This window comes from Anomaloglossus baeobatrachus, chromosome 11 (assembly GCF_048569485.1).
Source record: "Anomaloglossus baeobatrachus isolate aAnoBae1 chromosome 11, aAnoBae1.hap1, whole genome shotgun sequence".
In the NCBI taxonomy this organism is placed as follows: domain Eukaryota; kingdom Metazoa; phylum Chordata; class Amphibia; order Anura; family Aromobatidae; genus Anomaloglossus; species Anomaloglossus baeobatrachus.
In genome coordinates this window covers 153,742,072-153,766,583 of record NC_134363.1, presented here as the reverse complement: position 1 = coordinate 153,766,583, position 24,512 = coordinate 153,742,072, and the positions used below count along the sequence as shown (strand labels likewise).

At 44.8% G+C, this 24,512-nt stretch overlaps 1 protein-coding gene across 1 annotated transcript in view; it reads left to right on the top strand.

Annotated features, from left to right (window-relative positions):
• FAAP20 (FA core complex associated protein 20) overlaps nucleotides 1-11,217 on the top strand; it is an 80,334-nt gene extending 69,117 nt beyond the window's left edge. The window contains exons 4-5 of the mRNA XM_075327822.1: nucleotides 9,843-10,504; nucleotides 10,642-11,217. Coding sequence (XP_075183937.1) covers nucleotides 9,843-10,504; nucleotides 10,642-10,714 — 735 coding nt within the window. The 3' untranslated portion in view covers nucleotides 10,715-11,217. The remainder of the gene's footprint in view (nucleotides 1-9,842; nucleotides 10,505-10,641) is intronic.
• Nucleotides 11,218-24,512: the final 13,295 nt, after the last annotated feature.

The following is a 24,512-nucleotide window of genomic DNA, read 5'->3' as shown; positions in this document are numbered from 1 at the left end:
TACAGGACTTTTATGTAAACACCCCCCCCCCAAAACACTGCCTCAATATATTTTTTTTTTTGTTGGGTGGGATACAGAATACTTGTAAAGAATTGAAAGTTACCAGCTGTTGAATAATGCTGTCATAACTTTTACCATTCTACAATAACTCCGAAACTTTGAGCTCTTGGATTCTATTCTGGTAAAATAATCTTGTGTGTTTCATAACATCTAAAGAGGACCTATCACTTGCCATAAATATATATTCACAGCGCGCAAAATAAGTATTGAACATGTCACCAATTTTTTTTAAAGTAAATATATTTTTATTGATGCTATATAAATTAATGTCAATAGCTAGGAGCTATTGACATGGATTTCTCACCATATGTCTGTAACAACCCATCCAGTCCACACAGGCAAAAAAAAATCAAAGCATAGCTGTCCATAAATTTATGTGTAATAATGAGAAATGACACGGGAAAAAGTATTGAATAAATGAAGAGAGAGATGACCAAAAAAAGCCATGGAAAGTCATGACACCAGCTGAAATCTATCAGTAATTAAAATGCAATCCTGCTACTTTGTGAGAAATGTCAACTGATGGCCTATAAAAAAAAAAAAAAAAAAGTCTCATTACCAAGGTGCCTTACAAGACACATCTCATGATGGGTAAAACCAGTGAGCTGTCTCAAGACCTTTGCAACCTTATTGTTGCAAAACATACTGATGGCATTGGTTTCAGAAAAATATCTAAAGTACTGAAGGTTCCAGTGACACTGTTGAAGCAATCTGGAAATGGAAGGAATATAATTTCATCATGAACCGGCCATGACCAGGTGCTCCCTGCAAGATTTTCGACAGGAGTAAAAAGTGTTATCAGATTAGTTGACCAAGAGGCAAAAACCAATTGTAAAGATCTACAGAAAGACCTGGAATCAGCAGGTACAATTGTGTAAAAGAAAACCATAAGTAACGCATTCACCCTCCATGGCCTGTGTGCACGCTCCTGTATACACGCTCACCGCTCATGACTTCATTGCGGAACAAAAAGCATGTTAAAGCGCTTTTCAAGTTTGCTCAATAACATTTAGATATGCCTGTGAAATACTAGGACACTATAGTCGGGTTAGATGAGACAAATTTAACTCATTGGATGCCATAATACACACCATGTTTTGGAGGCCTTTAACACCATACCAAAAGGGAACTTTATAGATGGGAACATGTTTCACTGACATACTTCATGAAATTGAAGGAAGGATGAATGGATAAATGTACCGAGGCATACTTGATAAAAAAAACAAACAAACTACTTTTATTTACCCGGATGATGAAGCTGAAACGAGATTGGACATATCATCATAACAATGATCCCAAACACACAGCCACGGAAACTCGCAATTGGTTTTAGAGAGAGAAAAAATAAAGCTACTAGAAGGGTAGAGGCAATCACCGGAGCTGAATCCAATAGAAAATGTTTGGAAGGAACTAAAGCTCAAAGTCCATAGAAGGAGCCCACGAGACCTTCTGAAATGTTTGTGTGGAAGAATGGACCCAAAATCCCAACTGAGCAGTGCAGGCAACTAGTTTTTCTTAATAGGAGTCTTGAAGCTTCATCACGAACAAAAGTTTTTGTATAACGTATTAAAGAAAACCAACCATCAGGAATGTCATATATAAAGTAAAGCCAGTGCTATACTGGCACTAAGATGCTGAATGTAACCATACCTTTTTATTCTGAGATTGGATGTTTTATTTCAGAAATATGTGCAAGTAAAGTTACAGCAATGCACTGCTATTTGATTGACAGGTGCAATAGGGGTAGGAATATGAAGGTTGGATTTTGCTATCTATTCCCTCCTGTCTGCCTGGTCTTCCTCCCCCAGTCGCGATTATAGACGTTAATTATCATTTCTAAGTATTGTAGAAAACTCTTCCCTAAGATGGAATCGGCGCCTTATCTCCAGTGCCATCTTTGTGAACACTGTCTTCCTGCATCGGACCATCGTATGCACTTTGTGAGGGCAGTCCATGCGCCCTCATATCCTCTTCTCTCGTTGTGACCTGATGTTTGGTTCTCTTTAGATAAAAATCACTGAGCATGTTCTATACTTTTTCCCTGTATAATTTCTCTAATACACATCACAAAGTTTATGTACATGTCAATAGCACTTTCAGAAATGTATTCACTTAGAATATTGGTGACGTGTTCAATAGTTATTTCTCTAGTCCCTTCCACGACAGCATAGGAGGTTGTCTCTCCACGCCCTAATTGGGACAGGAAGTTCAAGAGGTTTAAAAGGACCCTCCCACCTCCCACAGCCAGTGTCTTTCCTGTCCCCATGGGGCATGGAGAGGTTTTGTTTTTCTCCTATGCTGTGGTGGCCGGCGAACTACATTATATTTTTTTTTTTTCTTTTTCCTTCTTCCCCTGTTACCTTAAGCCGGACAGCATCGGTCGGGCCTTCACCGCTCCTCCCTTGCTGTTCCCTCACGCTGTGGGGGACCGCTGCTCCAGCCTTCCGGATCCTCCTGAGGGGTGATGCAGGCTGTTGAGCTCCCCGGCCGGCGTCCTCCCTGAGCCGCCGGCCGCTTCCCGCATGCACGCTGCCGGAGCGATCCGGAAGTGCTCCCGGAGGCGGGACTTCCGGTCTTGCGGACTTCCGGTCGAGCGCTTCCGGTTTGCGGAGGCAGCGTGGAGGCACGCCGACGGTGACACGGCCTGCCCAGGACCGGATGCGGGAGGCGGGGAACGTGCACCGTCACTGGGGGGGCAGATCATGGTAAGCAACCGTGCTCCCTGTCATGTCTTCCGCTGCAGCTGCATCTGCAGAACCCAGTGTGCCCCCTGCTACTGTGAGTATGGAGGGGAATGGTCCCTCGGACATAGGTCTCATCAGATGATTTATGGCTCTATGGTCTGTGTTTTCTAGGAGGACAAGGCCACCAAGAAAACTGACAGAAATGAAAAATCAGAGAAGCCTGAGAAGTCAGAAAAAGCTGACAAGTCCGATAAGCCTGATAGACCTGACAGAGTGGAAAAAATTAAAAAATGTCCTATCTGTATAAAGAAGCTCCCTGCAGTATGGGATAAAAAGCTTTGCCAGCAATGTACGGACCAGATTATTAGGGCCGAACAACCATCTCTGATAGATGAGTTGCGGTCCATGATGAAACAGGAGATTAGGGCCTCTCTGGCCTCCCTTCCTGTTCCTGGCCCTGCTCCTGGCCCTGCTCCTGGCCCTGCTCCTGGACCCTCCTCCAAAAAAGAGGAGACTCCAGTCGACCCCATCTGATCAGGAGGACGCTGATTCCACCTCTGAGGGTCCTGATGAAGGATTTCCATCTGGGGGGTCTGACCAGTCCTTGCTATTTCACTCAGAAGAGTTGGTGGATCTTATTGGGGCAGTTCGGAGCACTATGGGTTTAGAGGAAGTGCAGTCTCTTCCTTCAATCCAGGACGAAATGTTTGCTGGCCTGAAGACATTGGGAGGTCCCAAGAGTAGACGTTCAGGTGGCTTGGGTAGCTAAGCAAACGGCTCTTCCCTTTGAGGATACTTCCCAACTGAAGGATCAGATGGATAGGAAGGTAGAGGGCCTGATGAAGCGGTCCTGGGAGGCATCGTCTTCCTCTATTCAAGCCAACATTGCCTCCACCTGCGTATCCAGGTCCCTAATTAGGTGGTTAGACCAGTTGGAGGCTCATATTTCCCAAGGGACCCCTAGGGAGGAATTACTGGAATCCCTTCCCTTGCTTAGGAAGGCTACCTGTTTTCTGGCAGATACCTCGGTGGAATCTGTCCGCCTGGCAGCCAGGACCTCGGTGCTTTCTAACTCTGCCCGACGTGCCCTCTGGCTTAAGGCCTGGAGCGGAGACTCCACCTCCAAAATGAGGCTTTGTTCACTTCCGTTTAAAGGGGATTTAGTGTTTGGGCCTGCCCTGGATGATATCCTGGACAAGGCGACCGATCGTAAGGCCTTGCCCGATCCTAGACCTAACAGGAAGCGGTCCTTTCGTCCCTCGATGCCTCAGGCCTCCCAGCCCAGAGGGAAAGGGAAGGCTGGCAGGTGGAGCTATCCCAAAGGTAGAGGGAGAAACATCCTCATCCCTCCCCATCAGCAACGTCCTCAGCAGGACAAACAGTGACTCGGCCCGGGTGGGGGGAAGACTCTCAGCGTTTCTTCCTCAGTGGCAGTCCATAACCACTTGCCAATGGGTTCTGAAGATCATCTCGGACGGTATTCTCATAGAATTCCTTCCCCCCCCCCTCTTCCGGGTCTCCGAGTCACTGCGCTGGCGTCACCGGGTTCACAGGCTCTGTTGTACACAAAGATTATAGAGCTAGTGCACTCGGGGGTCGTTTCCCCAGTCCCGAGTCAGGAAGAAGGGGTAGGACACTACTCCCGTCTCTTCCTGGTCAAGAAGCCATCCGGCGACGTCCGTATAATTATCAATTTAAAACGTCTAAACCGTCAGGTCAGGTACCGGCGGTTCAAGATGGAGTCGGTGAAATCAGCTATTCCCCTGATAGGTCTACACCATCAGATGGCCTCTATAGATCTGAAAGACGCCTACTTCCATGTACCCGTCCATCCAGGACACAGGCAATACCTCAGGTTTGCGGTGCTTCACGGGGAGGAAGTACTTCATTTCCAATTCAATGTACTTCCCTTCGGGATCTCCTCAGCTCCAAGGATCTTTTCCAAGATCATGGCAGAGGTGGTCGCCTTCATAAGATTGCAGGGTATCTGTCTGGTTCCATATTTGGACGACTTTCTTCTCATGGCTCCATCTGCTCCAACCCTCCGGAGCCATGTGGAAAGGTCTTTGGGAATCCTTCGGTCTCTGGGATGGATTCCCAATCTCAAAAAATCACAGTTAACCCCCTCCTCCACTCGGCAGTTTCTCGGAGTGCTGCTGGACTCCGACAGACAGGCATCTTTTCTCCCAGAGGGCCACAGGATAGCTCTGTTAGCCAAAATATCAAAGCTGCGCAGGCAGGCTCGCCCGACGCTTCGAGCGGCTATGTCAGCTCTGGGTTCCATGACATCCTGCATTCCTTCAGTCAGGTGGGCTCAGGCCCATTCTCGGTGTCTCCAGGATCATATCCTGGCACATTGGGACAGACTCCCGTCATCCCTAAACAGAAGGTTTTGCCTCTCGGAGTCCGTCTCCTCATCCCTTCTCTGGTGGCTGAGTCCCGCCAACCTGCAGGTGGGGGTTGCCTGGACTCAGAAACCCCTGGTTACACTGACCACAGATGCCAGCCTACGAGGATGGGGGGCAATGGTGGCAAATTCCCCATTTCAAGGGGTCTGGAGTCCTTACGTCAGCTCCCAATCCTCCAACTACAGGGAGCTCAGGGCAGTCAGGGAAGCCCTCCTTGCGGCTCAGGACCTCGTCCGGGACTCTCACGTCCTGGTATATTCAGACAATGTCACAACAGTGGCACATCTCCGCCATCAGGGCAGTACACGCTCAGGCGCCCTGAAGTCAGTATCCTCCCGAATCTTTCAATGGGCAGAACAATCTCTGCTCTCCCTTTCTGCGGTCCATCTGAAGGGCTCCCTCAATCTTCAGGCGGATTTCCTGAGTCGTCGGGATGTTCATCCAGGGGAATGGAGCCTGGATCAGGCGGTGTTCTGCTCTCTAGTGGCAAGGTGGGGTGCACCAGAGGTGGACCTCTTTGCCTCGGCAGGGAATCGCAAGGTCGCAACATATTTCTCCCTGAACCCAAGGGACGAGGCGTTAGGGGTAGACGCTTTCTGCCACAGTTGGTCCTTTCGCCTCGCTTACGCGTTCCCCCCTCTTCCTCTTCTCGCACGGGCCCTGAGGAAGATCAGAGACGAGGGGGTCCCAACTATACTGGTAGCCCCTCTGTGGCCCCGGAGGAGTTGGTACAGCCTGGTCATGACGCTAGGAATCGACGGCCCAGTCCTCTTAGGTTCGGACCCCAGCTTACTGTCACAGGGTCCGATTTTCCATCCGGCTCCCCAGAAACTCAACTTGGCTGCCTGGCTTCTGAGGCCCGGGCACTGAAGGCCCAAGGGCTTTCTGACAAAGTTGTGGCTACGCTACAGAAGAACCGTAAACCTGTGACTAATAGTATATACAACAAAATCTGGAAGAGATTTTCCTCCTGGTGTGGTTCTCGGCCTCCTGACCCTCTTCGGCCTAATATTGCGCAGATTCTGGACTTTCTCCAGAGTGGTTTAGACTTAGGTCTTAGGCCTAGCACCCTGAAAGTTCAGGTGTCAGCACTCAGTGCAGTCTTTGACACGGCTCTGGCAGATCATCGTTGGATCCGTCGGTTCTTTGTGTCCGCTAGTAGACTCTGTCCACGTCAGAGGGTCCTGACGCCTCGCTGGGATCTCAATGTGGTCCTTACAGGACTATCTCAGTCTCCGTTTGAACCTCTGTGCTCTTGTAACATTCGTTCCCTTTCTCACAAGACTGCTTTTCTTGTGGCTATTACATCTGCTCGCAGAGTCGGCGAACTTCAGGCTTTGTCTGTTAGGGAACCTTACCTGACCATCAGAGATGACAGCATTGTTTTTCAGCTGGACCCTTCCTTCCTTCCCAAGGTGGTTTCGGATTTTCACCATTCGCAGTCCATCTTCCTGCCTTCCTTCTGTCAGAATCCTCGGACTCCGGGTGAGGAAGTGTTTCATTCTTTGGATGTCCGTCGGATAGTGTTGCACTACCTAGAGGTTACTGCTTCTTGGCGCCTTGATTCTAACCTGTTCATCCAGCCCTTTGGCCGCAATAAGGGCAAGAAGGTGGCTAAGAGTACCGTCGCCAACTGGATTGTGCGGGCAATTAGAGATGCATACCTCGCTCAGCATCTCTCTCCACCTACTGGATTCACGGCGCACTCCACCAGGGCTACCTCTGCCTCCTGGGCCGAACGGGCAGGGGCCTCCCCTGAGCAGATCTGCAAGACGGCTACGTGGTCTTCGCTCCATACTTTCACGAAGCATTATCGTCTGGATCTGGATTCCAACAGGGATTTGGCCTTTGGCAGGAAAGTCCTGCAGGCTGTGGTCCCCCCCTAGGTATCAATTCTTTGGTATTCCTCCTATGCTGTCGTGGAAGGGACTAGAGAAATAAGAATTATTCTTACCGATAATTCGGTTTCTAGGACCTTCCACGACAGTAGGTAATTCCCTCCCCTATGTATTCATATATTCCTGAATGTGTAGTACTTCTCATATGCTATGGATTCTTTGTAAGACACTGGCTGTGGGAGGTGGGAGGGTCCTTTTAAACCTCTTGAACTTCCTGTCCCAATTAGGGCGTGGAGAGACAACCTCCTATGCTGTCGTGGAAGGTCCTAGAAACCGAATTATCGGTAAGAATAATTCTTATTTCACCCCCTGTATTTTTGTTTTAGCTCCTCTAAATGGTGAATTGTTTAATGAGCACATTAGGCAAAAATATTTCCCCCCTTTCACCCTGGAGCCTAAAGTTTACATTGTGCTGAATATTGTTATCATATATAATAGGATGTCCATGTGTATTAAACGGCCCAGATTAATGCTTAAGAGACAGCTGTATCTTCAGTCTTTATCTGCTAATAGGAGCACAATGTACTGAGACTAAAGGGTTAATCGTGGTCTCTACAAATTGTACGGGGCCAGCAGCGCAGCTAGGCCACAGTGAAGGCTCAATCTCTACTGCTGTATTTCTCCTCCTTCATTCTGGTGAACTGCAAAATATTGGGATCAATCTTGCATAGCCACATACATAGCTACATACAGTGTGTCCATCGATATCCTGTCCACCGCCATTAACCCTCTGGTGGCAACAATATCTTTAATAACGAGTTTGGCAATAATGTGCCTGTCCGTCGCAAGCTATAAAAAATACCTATAATATCTAATTTTTGCAATTTCAGTGATTTAAAAGTGATCAGAGACCTTCATAGGGATGCAATAAAAGAGACTACACATTATCAGGTGCAAAACAAACCCATTTACTCAACATAAAAGTAATAACTCTGAAATACACACATTTCAAAACTCCCACCACATAGCCCCCAGTTATAACACATAACTGTTATTAAAAAGAGAACAAATTGGCAAAAAAAACAATTTCAAGGCACCTAAAATAAAATTACACACACAATTATTCAGAATTAGATCCTGAAGTTTCATCAGAAAAAGCACATTAGCAGAGCAAAGAGCAAGAGCAACCTTATAAAGTGTGATGTGTTCGGGAACAATGAAGCCAGCACAGGTATATCTGCCCTCCTGAAGCTCTGCAGACCAACTGTGGTATCAAGTTTCACACAGCAGCTAGAGCCAGGAGACTACCTGGAGAGGGGATTTCCTGAAAATCTGGTGAGGAGGGAGAAATGAAAGTAAAAGAGAAGCGCCTGTCAGGCACATTAATCCCATCCGAGGGTTAACTTAAGAACGGCGGCAGCTATAGGCATAGAAGTGGTGTCTAGGTATAAAGTAGCCATGCGCTACCCAATGAAACCACCTATAGCGCCACCTGGTTGAAAACAACGGAGTTAGCATTTTTATCTCAAACGGAACGAGATAGAGGAAAAACAAGTGAATTAAAAAATTGTAGGGCATCATCAATTCAATATGAATCAACACCTTGCATACAGAAATGCTATGATATTAAACCCATGACCCCCCCCAAAGCATTGAATGCTGGTCATGCATCTGGCGCTCATGTAACTTTGATTCTCAAAGTGGCCCCCGTCAGCTGCAATGCACATCTGCCTCTGGACAGCATACTGTATCTTGCTGCACGTTGTGCAATATGGTAGGTGACACGTTTGCACAAGCAATCTGTGATACGTCCTCGTAGGTCCCGCAATGGTGGTGGAGGGGTCGCATACACCTGCTGTTTGATGTGACCTCAGAGAAAGAAGTCCAATGGGGTCAGGTCAGGTGAGCATAGCATTTCTGTATGCAAGATGTCGAATCATATTGAATTGATGATGCCCTACAAGTTTATAATTCACTTTTTTTCTCTATCTCGTTCCGTTTGAGATAAAAATGCTAACTGTGTTGTTTTCCACCAGGTGGTGCTATAGTTGGTTTCATTGCGTAGCGCATGGATACTTTACTATACCTAGACACCACTTCTATGCCTATAGCTGCCGCCATTCTCAAGTTAATGGCGGTGGACAGGATATGTGTGGACACACGGTATACCATAACTACATTCTGCTTGACGTAAAGAGACTCCTGTGTTTACAGTCTGCAGTTTCCACTCCCACAGTGGTATCTTCCAGCTCAAAAGTAGGAAGTCTCACACAGCTGTCACAATAGTAAGACAGTAGAGAGCCCCAAATTGAGATTACTTCAGTCTTTTTAAAGGGCCTAAGCTTTCTTCACAAAATCAGTGAGGAATGATTTTGCTTCTTAATTATAGTAATTTCAGAATTGTATTTTATATTGGTCTTCTCTTACTTTGAAGTTTCCTTGGAGATTATTGGTAATCTTTCGGTCACTTTTATGTCAGTCATCCTCATTGTGTTTTACTTGAGGAAATGAAGGAATATTATAAGTAAATTTATCAAAATATATTCAAAATTTCTTTGCTGCCTGTAATGTAATTTTTCAGTTAAAATAAAAGATCTCCCAATATTAAACAATTATTGTTTTAAAGAAATTGTTTTCCTCTTACCATAAAGGCTAAACGTATTGTAAAACACATTTCAGTCAGCATCAGTAATTGCATTTCTAGTCAGGCTAAAAAGTAGAATAAAATTTGGGGTGCATTTACTTCTTGCATCAGTGTATGGTATATATTTGAGCCTGTGATCACTCAGTTACTTAATATATCTTATGAACAATCACAATTTTTTTTTTTTTTTTAATTTTAACATTATTAGATGAGCAGAAAGGAAAAGGAGACGATCAACACCGAAGTGTTTAAAGTTGGCAATGTGAACTTTGAATGGGTTGCGTTTCCAGCTGTCATTACTACTAACAATGCAGAAGAGCCTTGTGTACAAGAGATTGAAGCCAGACTTGAGCACATTGACAGATTTTCCCCCGATACACTTCAACAAAACCAAATGTCAACTTTAACAAAACCTACAGTTTTGCTGACTGAGGAAGTTGGAATATCAGTCTCTATGAAAACCAAAGACCCGCCCAGACCACAAAATACTTCTACAAACAGTGTCATATTGCCACAGATGTCACAAAAAATTGCTAAAGAAAATGTTACTAAGCCACGGACATTACCAAAAGGTTCATCAAAGAATATCCAAGATCCACAAACCTCCCAAAAAGGTTCTACAAAGCGTAACAAGGAGCCGCGACAAACCTCCCAAAAAGGGAACATTAATTTATGGACTACAGTAACCTCTCTGAAAAGTAACAAGATAACACTGGACCCTAAAACAGAGGAGAAACCTCAGTCTAATGATGTTATAATGGTAGATGAAGAGTCTTCAGACGGTAGAAGCAAAGAGAGTACAAACAAATCCGCAGATGCCACACGTTCATTTGACAACTGTCCCATATGTTTGATGCAGTTTCCAAAACAGTAAGTGCAACATACAGTGAGATAACTTTCATCACATCCCTGGAAAACGCTTTAACTTACCGTCACCTTGTTCCTTAATATACTATAAATACTTTTTACACATAAATAATAAGAGTTTGTATTTTCTCTCTCCCCAGGTTTTCGCAGCTTGATATGGACAGCCATCTGGCTCAGTGCTTGTCGGAAACAACTGTTGATGTCGTCTGGTGATTAGCAATGTGGACTAAACAAATGCTTCAGTAGATGTTATTGATGGACCTTTCTAAGGTTTCTATTTACTTTCTCGTGTTCTGGATTTTTTTTTTTTTTTTATGTATTTCCAACAAAGTAAGGTAAAGTCGATTATGGTTTTACGTATAATAAAAATTAAATGAACTGAAATTGATGGGTACACTCAGCCATTTCCATATTTCCTGCAGATTTGTATGGAATGTCAAAATGCATACTCCTCTCCATACAGATCTTCTTCATTGTTTTTTGTGAATCATTTTTACGGCATACATTAAGTGGAAAAAGTGACCTGGCAATATGATTCTTCTGATCAGTACAATTATGGTGATAATAAACATGTCCAATTTAATTATTTTAGTGGTGGAAAAAGTCAGAAGTGTGGAAAAAATAAATTTATATATTTTGGGGACTTTTGTTGCCGTTTTCCGAGACTTGTATCATTCTAATTGTTTGGTTGTTAGATCTGTGTGATGGCTTTTTTTTGTGAGGCAAGACCTTTTTATTCATACCATTTGACATTTTCATTAAGTGTTGCAGCATTTGTCATGGTATTTTAGAAACCTCCCAAAAATTTAATTTTGAGGTACGTGAATTTTTTCCGTGTACCGTGTTGGCCAATCTGGTTCATTATTTTTATAATTTGATTGGATTTTTCTAAACGCATCAATACCACATGTAGTTTATTTATTTTTAATGAGGGGAAAAGTGGAGTGATTTGAACCATTATGTTTTTGACTTTTCATATATTTTTTATTTTCTTCAACTTTTCCTGTACTTTACATAGTTACATAGGTTGAAAAAAGACCTGGGTCCACCTAGTTCAATCTTCCTCCACCAACTGTACATTTTGTCATTAAGTCATTTATAACAGACAATGTTGTGTACTGAGGAAATCATCCAGCCCTTTTGAAAAGCTGTTATAGTATCTGCCATTACTACCTCTTGGAGTAGGGAATTCCACAGTCTGACTGCTCTAACTATAAAGAACCCTTTCCTATTTAGCTGCCAGATTCGCTTTTCTTCCTCTCGCAGTGAGTGCCCCCTGATCCTTAGTATTGTCTTTGGAAGAAATAAGTCATGTGCCAGTCCTTTATATTGCCCACACATGTAATTTATACATATAAATGAGATCTCCCCTGAGGCGTCTTTTTTTTCTTTCCATCTCTCATCATACGGGTGGCCTCCATTCCTTGTAGTAGTCTAGTTGCCGCCTTGGAGCTGACTCTAACTTCTGAATGTCCTTTTTAAAGTGTGGAGCCCAAAACTGGATCCCATATTCCAGATGTGGCCTTACAAGTGATTTATAGAGGGGTAACAATACGTTGGGATCATAGAATCTAATCTCTCTTTTTATACACCCTAGAATCTTGTTTGCTTTAGCAGCTGCTGCCTGACATTGAGTGCTGCTGCTCAGCTTATTTGTAACCAGAATCCCCAAGTCCTTCTCCTGTTCTGTAGTCCCAAGTTTACTTCCATTTAATGTATACGCAGCTATAGGATTACTCCATCCTAGGTGCATTACTTTACATTTATCAACATTAAATCTCATTTGCCAAGTATCTGCCCATTCCGACATCTTATCCAGATCGCTTTGTAATATTGTACTATCAAGGTCCATTTTTAATATCCTACATAGTAAAGTGTCAGTCTTTGCTGATGATACCAAACTATCAATTCCATCCACAAGGTCATTAATAAAGAGATAAAAAGAATTGGTCCTAGCACAGATCCCTGCGGCACCCCACTGCTGACTATTGCCCATTTAGAGAATGTACCATTTATGACTACTCTTTGTTTCCTATCTTTTAGCCAATTCCTTACCTATTTGCATATCGCTTCCCCTAGTCCCTGCTTCTGGGACTTTAGTATAAGAGTATTACTTGTTAGTCCCCTTAGGGGACTATAACTTGTGATCATCTTATTTCTTGTGCTTTATAGAGTAATGCCACAGTATTGCTGCATATACTGAAAATCATGGACTTTGAAATCCTGCCTGCGGCCAGGATTCAAAGGCGCTCCATAATGCCAAACACAGAGGTCTCCAGCAGACCCCTCGTGGTCATAGCAGTTCATTGGCGACCTGCATTCATGTCAAAGACATGCCGATAAGCACTTAAAAAGACAGGCCCTCATGCCAGCATGCTGTGAATGCCACTGTCAGTTTGACAGCGGCATTTAACAGGTTAACAATAGTGGCCCGCACTTCAGGCCACCCGCGATTAATAGAGGCAGGTCCTGGCCGCAACCCACAGCCATTACTTGGCAGATATGGGGTAAGCTTACCCCTTAGGCCACTCCATACACCCGCTTCTAACTTGCACTGTATATGTATGGCAGATGTTGTGAAGGGGTTAATTCTTCTTTTCTGTATAGTTTGTTTGTGATGTTATGCAATAATAAATTTCTATAAAAAAAACCCAACTATTCTAGTACAGAATGACTGCCAGTACCACACATTGTGAGATTAGGCATTGATGTCACCTGCTTGCCTCTGATTGGCTGGCGGCTGCCATTGGAATAGTGCAGAAACAGCTTGACTCTGCACCTGTGGGGCCGCAAGAAGCAGAGTAGAGGGTCAAGCTCTCTTTGCACTATTCCAATGGCAGCCGCCAGCCGAGGCAAGTAGGTGACGTCAAACGCATCAGCTGCTTGCCTCTGATTGGCCAGCGGCTGCCATTGGACTAGTGCAAAGAGAGCTTCACTCTCCGTGACGGCAGTAAAATGTTAATCTGAAATAAAGCAGTGCCTGCTGTGGCCCCTGCACCAGCCACGATTGTCAAGGGGGGGGGGCACCTGCCTACGGGTTGCAAGAAGTGCCCTGAGGGGCCAATGTTTTAGACTTCTGCCCTAGAACCTAAAATTTAATAGTTATTTAATATGTGCCTGCTTCAAAAGAAAAGTATCAAACCCAGTTCTAAATGCTACTGGATCCCTACAGTTGTCTTTATTTTCTATTCCCCATCTCATCCTTTTCTCTACTTGGTCTCTAGGATATTCTTGTGCAGTTTTGTTGTTTGAAATAGTTACAAGAGGTTGTTCCTCCACACATCATGGTAGTAGCTGCTGCGCTCAACATAACTATTTCTATCAATGCACTTACCTGACAGGTTGTGAAGGGGTTAAGTTTACATCTTAGTTGGGTAGAGGTTCACGACCTGTGATGTAACCTTACGTCATGGCAATCACATGGACAAAGGAACTGTGTCCGCGGGGCCGCTGCTGAGAGCTCGGCGTAAGTGTCATAACCAGGGATGGTGCCCGCTCTGCCCCTGGCTATAAACCCCCTAAATGCCACGATCAATACCAATCGAAGCATGGGAGATGGAGTGTGCTCTCGACATATAATATAACTAGTTATGTTGTGAAGGGGTTAAAGGGAACCTTTTAACAAAAAATTAAAATCTGATATTTACCTTCAGATTACCACTCTGGTTGCTGGTAAACTCTGTGTACTGTAAATATTAAATGCTCCCATTTACACGGCCATATGGACTTATCCACGTATTCATAGACTATTCCTCTAAAGTCCAAATTATTATATATGTATGAGCGCTACAGGGAGGAATCGCTTGAAGGCAGCAACACCTGCTAAAAGGTGCCAGACACTCCAGTGATTTGATACTCAATGTCTTTCATAAAAGATGTACAGTTTGTATCCTTTTTTTACAATTTTAAGACTGACATTCTTTCCATAGAAAGAAATATACCATAAGAATCGTAACTAGTTGACACAATAAAGACGTTTGATCGGACACAAGTTTCACACATGCTTCATTAAGTCTGCATATTTCTGATGGACGGAAAAAATTCTGCGTGTTGTTCTCCTTCCACATAAATAGTATTACTGGAAGGGTCATAAGTTGCACCATTGTTACAAATTGTATACTGTAAAGAATGGATTATGCTATTTTGCAATGGGATTTAACATTTTTGTCTCCCCCTTTCATAGTAGGATTTTAATAGTTTTGTTGCATGCACATGTTTTATTTTTTAAAAAGTGTATAATGGTACATTTTATATAGTATGTTACGGACTTGCCAGACCACTTGACAATATTTGTCTGTAGACTGTACTAAAGATTAGATCTGCAGCAGGTGAATGTTTTCCAGTTGCCTAATAACAGGGTCCAACTGCACTGAGGGCTAGATGAAAAAGAAAGCAGGGTCATAAGGTTCAGTCTCTGGACTTTGACATCTCTGCTTTCTAGGAAAAGTTGGTTAGAACTAGATAAGCTAGTGTGAAGGTTATCCTGACCGCTTTATATTGGTTATGACTAGCATGAATGGAATATCTCTATTAGTCTCGCCTGACCTCTATCTGCTGAAATGTCTCTTGTAGGCAATTTACCAGCAGAAGCCAGACTCTGTCTATGGAGAGTTGGCAGAGCTGTTCAGTTCCCCTGCTACTGGAAGTAAATGTAATGGGTGAGTAATTCAAAGCTCTTAGCAATGTTCAAATGGGCTTTCCAGGTTATTTTTATAAGCTTCTTAATTTTGTAACATTAACAAAATGAGTCGTAGTTACCCCCTACTTCTCTGGCGCAGCGCTGCCTCTGGTCTTTGATACGTAGTGATGAGCGAGTGTAATCATTACTATTCGCTACTCGCATGGATAGTACGGTATTCGGATTACGGGTTACATTGCGAGTTTTTGTGTACTCTCCTCGCAATATTCGTATGTCCCAGCAGGTTTGGCGCCTGATTTGCAGCCACTAAACATGTTAGGCTTCTTTACAATCACAGTAATGCCACAGCCATCTTGACTGGCCGCGCGTCATACTTATCGATTATGAGAGCGACAGGCATATTCTCTAGGCTCTCCCTATTTGGTTTCATCACTTTCTCATCCCCCAGACCTCTTTGTTGGATCCAGCAGAAAATTACTCTCATTTCCCATTTGACTTGCATTGTACTCTTTGGAACGAATACGCGAGTATTACAAAGTACTTGTTAAGAGTATAGCGATTACGAATATTTCGGTACTCTGTCATCAGTAATGATACGGCTACAGCAGTAATGTCACTGTTATATCGGCATGGGTCCAGTGATTAGTTGCAGTGGTCATGTGCTGCAGCCATGTCAACAAAGTGGTTAATTTTGCTCTTTCTACGACCCCAGTAAAATCTATTTAAAACATTAAAAATCAGGTTTAATGTACAAAAAATGTTTAAATGCAAGCACAGTGGCCTTACAACACTGCAGTCTTGGGTTCATATCCCACCACAACATCTACAAGGAGTTTGTATGTTCTCACTGTATTCTATGGTTCCTCCCACACTCCAAAGACATACTGATATGGGATTAAGGGCTCATGCAGACGACCATTTTGTTTGTCCTGTTCAGTTCCTGTTTTTTTTGCAGACCTACTGACAGTACCATCTTTTCAATGTCTTTTGTGTAGGATCGGATGGCACACGGAAGCACTTCAGTGTGCCATCAGTTCCTACAAAAAACACATCTGAGTCCGTTCCGTTATTATGGAATGTGTCCTGTTCTGTAATTGCGGAATGTGACACAATACTAATATTAATTATTATAGCGCCATTTATTCCATGGCGCTTTGCATGTGAAAAGGGGTATACATCGCATGGACAAGTACAATAATTCTAAACAAAACAAGGCACAGACAGGTACAGGAGGAGAGAGGTCCCTGCCCACGAGGGGTCACAGTCTACAATGGATGGGTGAGGATATAGTAGATGAGGGTAGAGATGGTCGTGCGGTGCCATCAATGGGTCTGCAAAATCACCGGAAGCCACACGGAAGCACTTCCGTGTGACCTCTGTCGGATGCCCCTGCAGTCTGTGTCCCTCTCCCCTGCCAGTCCCACAGATGATTGCACTGCAGCATGTCAACATCTGCTAGCACAGCAGTCTCAGCAGCTGTTTAGATGACGAGCGTCGATATTAGGAGGTTAGCAAAGTTCATTACCTGCTGTGATGAAGTCCGCTGCACTCCTGACGTCAGTGCTCATCACTGAATACCATGGCCGCCGCTTTCTCACATAGTCTCGTGAGCAGCCCGTGACCGTGATTAGCGGTGACGTCACGGGCTCACGCGATACTTAGATTGTCCGTGTTCACAAGCAAAGTCAGTGACGAGCACTGACGTCAGGAGTGCAGTGGAGTTCATCACCGCAGGTAATGATCTGAGCTAACCTCTTGACGGCAGCACTCATCATCCCCTTCAGTGACCTGGCCTGAGCTAATGATATTAGCTCAGGTCACTGCATTGCTCTCCCAGCCAATGGGAAACATTCTGCTCTTCATTGACTGGGATAGTGAGTATGGATCGTCGTGGGACTCCCTTATTGGATTACACCGAAAGCCGATTTGTTTTTTCTTTTCAAAAAATTGGTGAAAGAGGGAATGTTTTGGGGAGTGTTTTTTTTTTTTCTCCCAAATAAAAATGTGTTTGTTTTATTACTGACTGGGTTAGTGATGGGTATCTGATAGATGCCGTGACATCACTAAGCCCAGGGTTGATGTCAGGTGACATTACACAACTGGTAGGAACACCATATATTACCCAGTTTGCCACCGCCCCAGGGCATTCGGAATGAGCTGGGTAAAGTCCCAGGGACTATCACATCCAAGGCCTGTTTCAGATGTCAGTGATTCTGGGATATATGTGCTAGTTTTTATACGTACAAGAATCACGGACATACGCAGACCCATTATCATCAATGGGTCTGCGCACACTTCAGTTTTTTTTCACTTGGATCTAGGAATGGCCTCCCTTCCGTGCACCGTCTGGGATTGTCTCCACTGGGTGAGCTGGTTTTTCTGTGTTCATGGGTTATTAGGAGCCCCCCAGCCTAAAAATATCAGCCAGCAGCTGTGAGACATTATCTTGGCTGGTATCAAAATTGGGGGAACTGCACGTCTGTTTGATTTAAAAAAAAAAAAAAAAATCAATTTATTTAATGTACTGTATGATATATAGACCTGTCCTACTGGTGGCGGTGATTGGTTGCAGTCAGACAGCGGTCATTCAGTGTGGGGGCGTGTCTGAGTGAGGGAAGCAGTGAATATTTATGAGCCTAATGAGCGGCCGGCTCGGAAGAGCAAAGCTACCGCGGGAGCAGTGTTGCAGCCGCGCCGGTGATTGGTGAGTATGTAGCACTTGCTCCTACCCCTTTATGCCGGATTCTGTTCCCCATAGACTTTATATGGGGGGCCAGCATCTCGTCGGATACCCTCCTGAACCATATGTAACTCTCCTTCAGGTTTTTTTTTTTTTTTTTTGCGATCCGCAAAAAAACCCCCCAGAAGTCACAAGAACCGTATACGGGATTGATGTCACACTGATGCATCTGTGGAAAAACAGGACCGTTTTTGTGGATCACAAAAATGGAATGGTTGTGTGAATGTATCCTTGGGCCGAAGTCACACTTGATCTCTCTCCACTACCGCTCTTCATTCTGTAGACTACAGATCGAGTTTAGGTTTACGGTCTACAGGAACGCAGGGAGAATCGTGGACGAGGTGGGGGCTTCATGATTTCATTAAGCCGGGACTCTGCGTGCCCCAATGCGATGTCATCATAACTGCGTTGGTCCAGTCTGCCATTGGACTCCTCAGAGTGCATGAGTAGGTGAGAATAAGTGCTCTTTTTTTTTTTTGCTTGTGGTGGGAATACTGGCAGCCATGATAAAGTGTTTGAGGAATACTGGGGAGCATGATATGGGGGTGGGCAATACCTGGGGCCATGATACAGTGCAAGGAGAATGACTGGGACTGGTATAAGGTAAGTAGGACTACTGTGGGACCCATAATGCTGTGTATAGGGAGCTGTACATTAGGGGTGGACTCCGGCGACATTAAATATTAAGTGTGCACAAACATTGTTATATGGGAACTCCGTGTATTGTGATTGTCAAATGTTCACATTGGGGGCATTATAACTTTCTCAGGGGCCCGGTTTTAGAGAGCATTTACACAGGGCAATAATATTTTCTAGGGCACAATTTTATCATCTAGAGGGCACAAAGGGGCATTTTAATTTTTAAGGCCTCTTTCACACGTCAGTGATTCTAGTATGTATGATGTCTGTTTTCATACGTACTACAGACATACGCAGACCCATTAAAATCAATGAGTCTGCTCATAAATCAGTGTTTTCATAAGGACCGTGTGTCCATGTATTCCGCATGGAGACAAGTCAGTTTTTCTCTGGCAGCACTGATGTGATCTGTCTGACATGTACGGGAGAAAACACGTATCTTTGAAATATAATTAATTTTCTATACTCTGTCTCCAGCGCTGCTGTCACTTGCTTCCAGGCCCACTCAGTATACTCTCGAATATTCACTTCAACACAGACCCAAAAGCAGCAGTGACTGGGACAGGGGGAGTAAAACGTTCCTGCTCTTGTTTTGCAATCACAGATCGCACACGGTGAACACAAGTGTGCCAAAATCAAGGCACACAGCTGGGCCATAGATGCCTTCAGCACGGCTGTGCAAAACTCCAACATTTTTCACAGACATGCGAAGGGGGCCTTAGATGCACAGTGCTGGACACTATGTAAGGTACTAAAAGGATGAGTAATATGGACACATATGGCAGCAGCGGCTTAGTATTGGGATATCAGCAGTATGATGAGAAGTTTGTGCAGGTTGGGAATAGATGGGGACGGTGCTAGAAATGTCAGAAGTGTGTGTGTGTGTGTGTGTGTGAGTTCGTAATCTCTGCAGACGAGCTGTGACTAGAAGAGGTGGTTATGTCTATCTGGGACAAATGGAAAGACTGTAAGGCTACATGCGCACGCTGCTTTTTTTGCTGCTTTTTTGGCTGCAGTTATGTCAGCAGAACTTTGACATTTGACTTCCCAGCAAAGTCTATGAGAAGTCAGATTTGTCATGCGCACGTTGCAGTTTATTTGTCAGCGTTTTTTTTGTCAAAAGTTTGTGACAAATAAAATGCAGCATAAGGGTATGTGCGCACATTGCGTATTTGCATGCAGTTACGCTGCGATCTACACCGCAGCGTAATTGCATGCGTCCTGCGTCCCCAGCATAATCTATGAAGATTATGCAGGAGACGTGTGCACGGGGCGTATTAGAGCGCAGCGCTTCGGCTGCTGCCCAGAGCACGCGTTCTAAGAAGTGACATGTCACTTATTCCGTGAGCTCTGCATGCATCCCCCGCTCTGTCTATGGGAGGGGCTGCACTCAGAGCGCATGAAATCGGCTTTTTTTTCTCATTATGGACTCTTTCTGCAGTGATTTGAAGTGCACGTGTCCTGTTCAAATTGCTGCAGAAATTTCTGCAGGGACAGAACGCAACGTGCACACATAGCCTTAAATTGAACGACTCCATCAGAAAGAATGCTACTAGTAAGTCACCATCTAACTGTGCTGTAATCTCTTGTAAGTTTTGTAGGACTGGTATCTACCAATATACAGTCACTGTATGGGGTTAATATCTGTATAGTGATCTTCAGTAACAGCCCAGTCATCTGCTAAAGTTCCCTTGTACCTAGGATTAGGATGCATCACAGTAGTTGTACACATGGTTACCTGGTTACGGATCCACTCAGATTTTTGTGCGTCCCAACCTCCCATAACACACACTACCCTTTCCCCTCACCAAGTAAACCCCTAGCTGCGCCTCTGGTAGGTAATCACAAAATTGTATGGCAGTCTATGTTCCGTTCTTTGTAACATCAAATCAGTAGCCCCTTTACCCAATAGATGAAACTGGTTAACTTTTTTTTTTCTTTTCTTTCCACACAAGAATATTTAATGGCAGTTCTAGTGGGATTAATCAGTTTTTTTTACCCCTTCATGGCCTATGACATACCCATACGTCATGTACTGGTATCTCATGGCACTCACATGGGGTGCGCGATCCCTACTGGGAGCTCAGATTATATGATGGCTAGAAAATGATGATTTTCCAATATGAAAAATTATAACGAATATCTCAGGACAATTAGTTGGGTAAACTGAATTCTTCGGTTTATTATGAGAGTTGGGATATTAAGGATAGGAAGTCTCACAAACCTCAAAAACAATTTAAATGTGAATCTTGTTACTGGAGAGAAAAAAAAGTGTCAAATGTACCTTTAATGAACCCTGTAAAGAATATTTACCGCCACTGCATATTGAACTAGGATTGATGAACAATTCATAAAAGCATTTTATACATTTGAAAAATTAAATTTCCAAAAGTGGTCACCCTAAAAATGGTTTGCGGGGGGCGTGGTCTGACCAGGGGGCGTGGTCTGGCCATGCAGGAGTGAGGACACACAATAGCTTTGCTCCTGCTCCCGGATCAGTAATTAGTCGTCTTAATCAGCTGTTGGAGCTCCATACTGGACCATGAGTCAGGGGAGAGGAAGGAGATTACAAGGGAGTGAGGACCGAGACCATCAGCCAGCAGAAAGAGGCATTCAGCGGTTCTTTCCTGGCAAGACACAGACAGCAGCCTCCCACAGCACAGATAAGATGGCCGCTGCAGCTCCACGAGGTGCATCTGCAGTGCGAGGCAGAGGAGGAAAGGCAGGAGGCCAGAGAGAAGGGCCCCTCCAGCAGTCGGCACGGGACTGCCAGACTCCCACTACAAGCCCTGGAGCAATAACAAAAGGATCCAGCAGGCAGCAGGATGCATCAGTGTTATCAGACAACACACTGACAGAGGTGGCTGGAGGAGAGATCACAGGACAAGGCAGCCCCAGATTGCAAGAGCAACAGGTACAGGAGGGGAAATCTCCTTTTCAGGATCACAAGCAAACTCCTCACCAGAGACTGGGGGGCAGGGGAGGCTGCAGAATCCAGAGGGCCCCTTGAGTGGAGGAGGGGGGTTGGGCCTTGTGAGGGCCATTGGGAGTCCAGACCCTGTCAGCTTTAAATTAACCCCGGAGGGAACGGGTTCTGGCAGAATTAAAGGAGCTGCGTGCTCACATAACTGCCATGCCTTCCAGGGAGGATATGGAGGCTTACATAGCCAGATTGGAGTCTGCCTATAAGGATGAACTGGCTGCGTTACGGGGAGATGTGGAAAAGGTGGAGCCACAAGGACAGGCACATGAAGGGAGACTGCAGGCCCTCGAAAAAAACGGTCAGAGTCAGCAAAAGATGACAGAACAACACTCTCAGCAATTGCAATGTATAATTGAAGCTATGGACGATGCAGAAAACAGAGGGAGAAGAAATAATATTAGAGTCAGGGGGCTGCCTGAGTCTGTAGAATCCAGAGACCTTCCAGACACTTTACAAGCCATCTTTAATGAAGTTCTGGGAGAACCTCCTGGTAAAGAACTGGAGCTCGACAGAGCCCATAGGGCCCTGGGCCCTAAACCTGTGGAGATGGATCGTCCAAGAGACGTTATCTGCAGAGTGCACCGCTATGTTCTCAAAGAAGCTATTATGCATAAGATCCGCAATGGGGCTTCAGTGTCTTTTCAGGATAGAAAGCTTCTTATTCTCCCAGATCTGTCTCGTCTCACCCTGCAGAGGAGAAGAGCCCTGAGACCCCTTTTGGATATGCTACGAGCTTATGACCTTCCCTACAGCTGGGGATTCCCATTCCGCCTACAGCTGCGGCACGCGGGGCGCTTACATCTCTTGCGGTCCCCATCCGATATGGTAGCATTCACTATGGCTCTGGACATTCCGATGGTCACCATAGAGGACTGGCCTGCTTTTCCACTGAGCCAGACGGGTGGTGTGCTGCAGGAGACCCTGACCCGTAAAGGAGGAAGAGAATGGAGGGCCCCGCATCCCCCTTGAGAAGGGGACGAGTAGCTTAGAATTACGGATCTTAGTGCAGGAATGTGGCAACTAAATGAGAACCTATATTCATGGTTGATTTGAAATAGATAGGAATATAGGTAACTGGAGAGGGGACCTGTTAGGGTTAATATGATTCTGTTCCCATTGGGGTTTAATATAAATCCTCCTGCTTCCTTCTTGAGGGTAATGACTGGGTGGGGAGCTCTGTTTGGTTCGCCGTGACTGGGGATATAGTTTGTTTAATGTTAAGAGTAATCTTATTGCCTTAAAGTTTAGCTTGATACACATCTGGAGCATGAATGATGTTGTACCCTCCGATCCGTGGCAGGTAGCTCCGCATTGGAAAGCACTCCCCGACTGGGATTGTACGTCACAAAGTAGTGACGTCGGTGTTATATCCCGTAGTTAAATATATTTAAGTATCTGTTAACCAGTTCAAATTATAATGTGATTTGGGGTACGGTAGTACCCACAAGAGGTTTTTTTTCTTATCTTTTTTTTTTCTCTCTCTCTTCTTCTTTCCCCCCTCTCTGATTTCTATATCTTCCCTGTTTGCTTTCTTTCCTAAGCTCTTCTCTTTTTTCCACTACACCTGAACCTCTCCTGAACTCAACTCCGCCCCACTAGTTGCCTTTCCTCATTTACACCTACCCTCCCATTTTCATAGCTGAAGTCTCCTCTCCCCCTCAAGATGACACAACTAAAATGCGGATCCCTCAATGTGAGAGGGTTGAATATTCCGCAAAAAAGAACCCAGGTGCTATACGATAGGATATGAACCTTTTTCTTATGCATATTATTGCAAGAGACGCACTTCAGAACTGACCATCTTCCCTGCTTCAAAGACAGATTCAGGATTTGTGCTATGCAGCCATGATGTATAGTATCTAAGTCAAAAGGGGTTTCTATAGACCTTCATAAGTCCCTGGTACACTCGGTCCTGGACACTGTGATTGACCCAGAGGGGTAGGTACATCTTTTTGAAAATTAGGGTTAACGCTACAATTTTTACCATAGGAAACTGGTATCTCCCTAACAAAGACCCAACGTCAAAGTGCTCCTCCCTCCTGTCTTCGTTGGCTGAATTCACAGAGGGAGTTCTAGTGGCAGGTGGCGATTTCAACTTTACCTTCGACCCTGGGATGGATTCCTCATCAGGTTCCCTTCCTTTCTCCTCTAGGAAAATTCGTGCCGTGAAACGAGCCATTCAGAATCTCCGTCTGGTGGATGTGTGGAGAGTGCAACGCCCCACGGACAGGGATTATTCCTACTTTTCCCCAGCACATTCCTCATACAGTCGTATTGATATATTTTTAATCAGCCAGCGTGCTCTGACCTGGCAGATCCAGTCCTCTATTGGAAATATCTCCTGGTCAGATCATGCCCCAATATTTTTGTGTATTACTATCCCGGATGGGATTGCGAAGCCGTGGACATGGCGTCTTAATGACACCTTGTTGAGAGATCAAGGGTGTGTTGACGAAGTACGGCGGACTATATCTGAGTTCATGGAAGTGCATTCCGCAGATCCCACGTCTCTTCCAACACAGTGGGAGGCGCTCAAATGTGTGGTAAGGGGCATTTTCATTAATAATGGAGCCAGACTCAAGAGGGAGGGAGCACAGAGGATCTCCTCTTTGGTGGAGAAGATAGCTACCCTGGAGCGTGATCACAAAAGGTCACTTTCGTCATCTGTTTTGGGAGACCTTATTAAAGCGAGAGAGGAGCTTAAAACTATAACTAACCAACAATATGCTCGTCAAAAAATTAGATTCATGTATGAATTTGCAGATAAATGCGGGAGGCCACTGGCTAGAGTTCTTCATCCACTGGGAGACCCTTGTTATATCCCGGTTATCAGACCTCAGGATGGTAGCTCTACCCAGAATCCGGTGCAAATAACAGAACAGTTCCAGAAATATTATAGGGACTTGTACCATATTGAGGGACAATTTGGGGACATGGACCCAGAGGCTCTTGAACACAAAATTGAGGAATATATACAAAAAACGGCTCTCCCGACTGTCCCCATGGACTC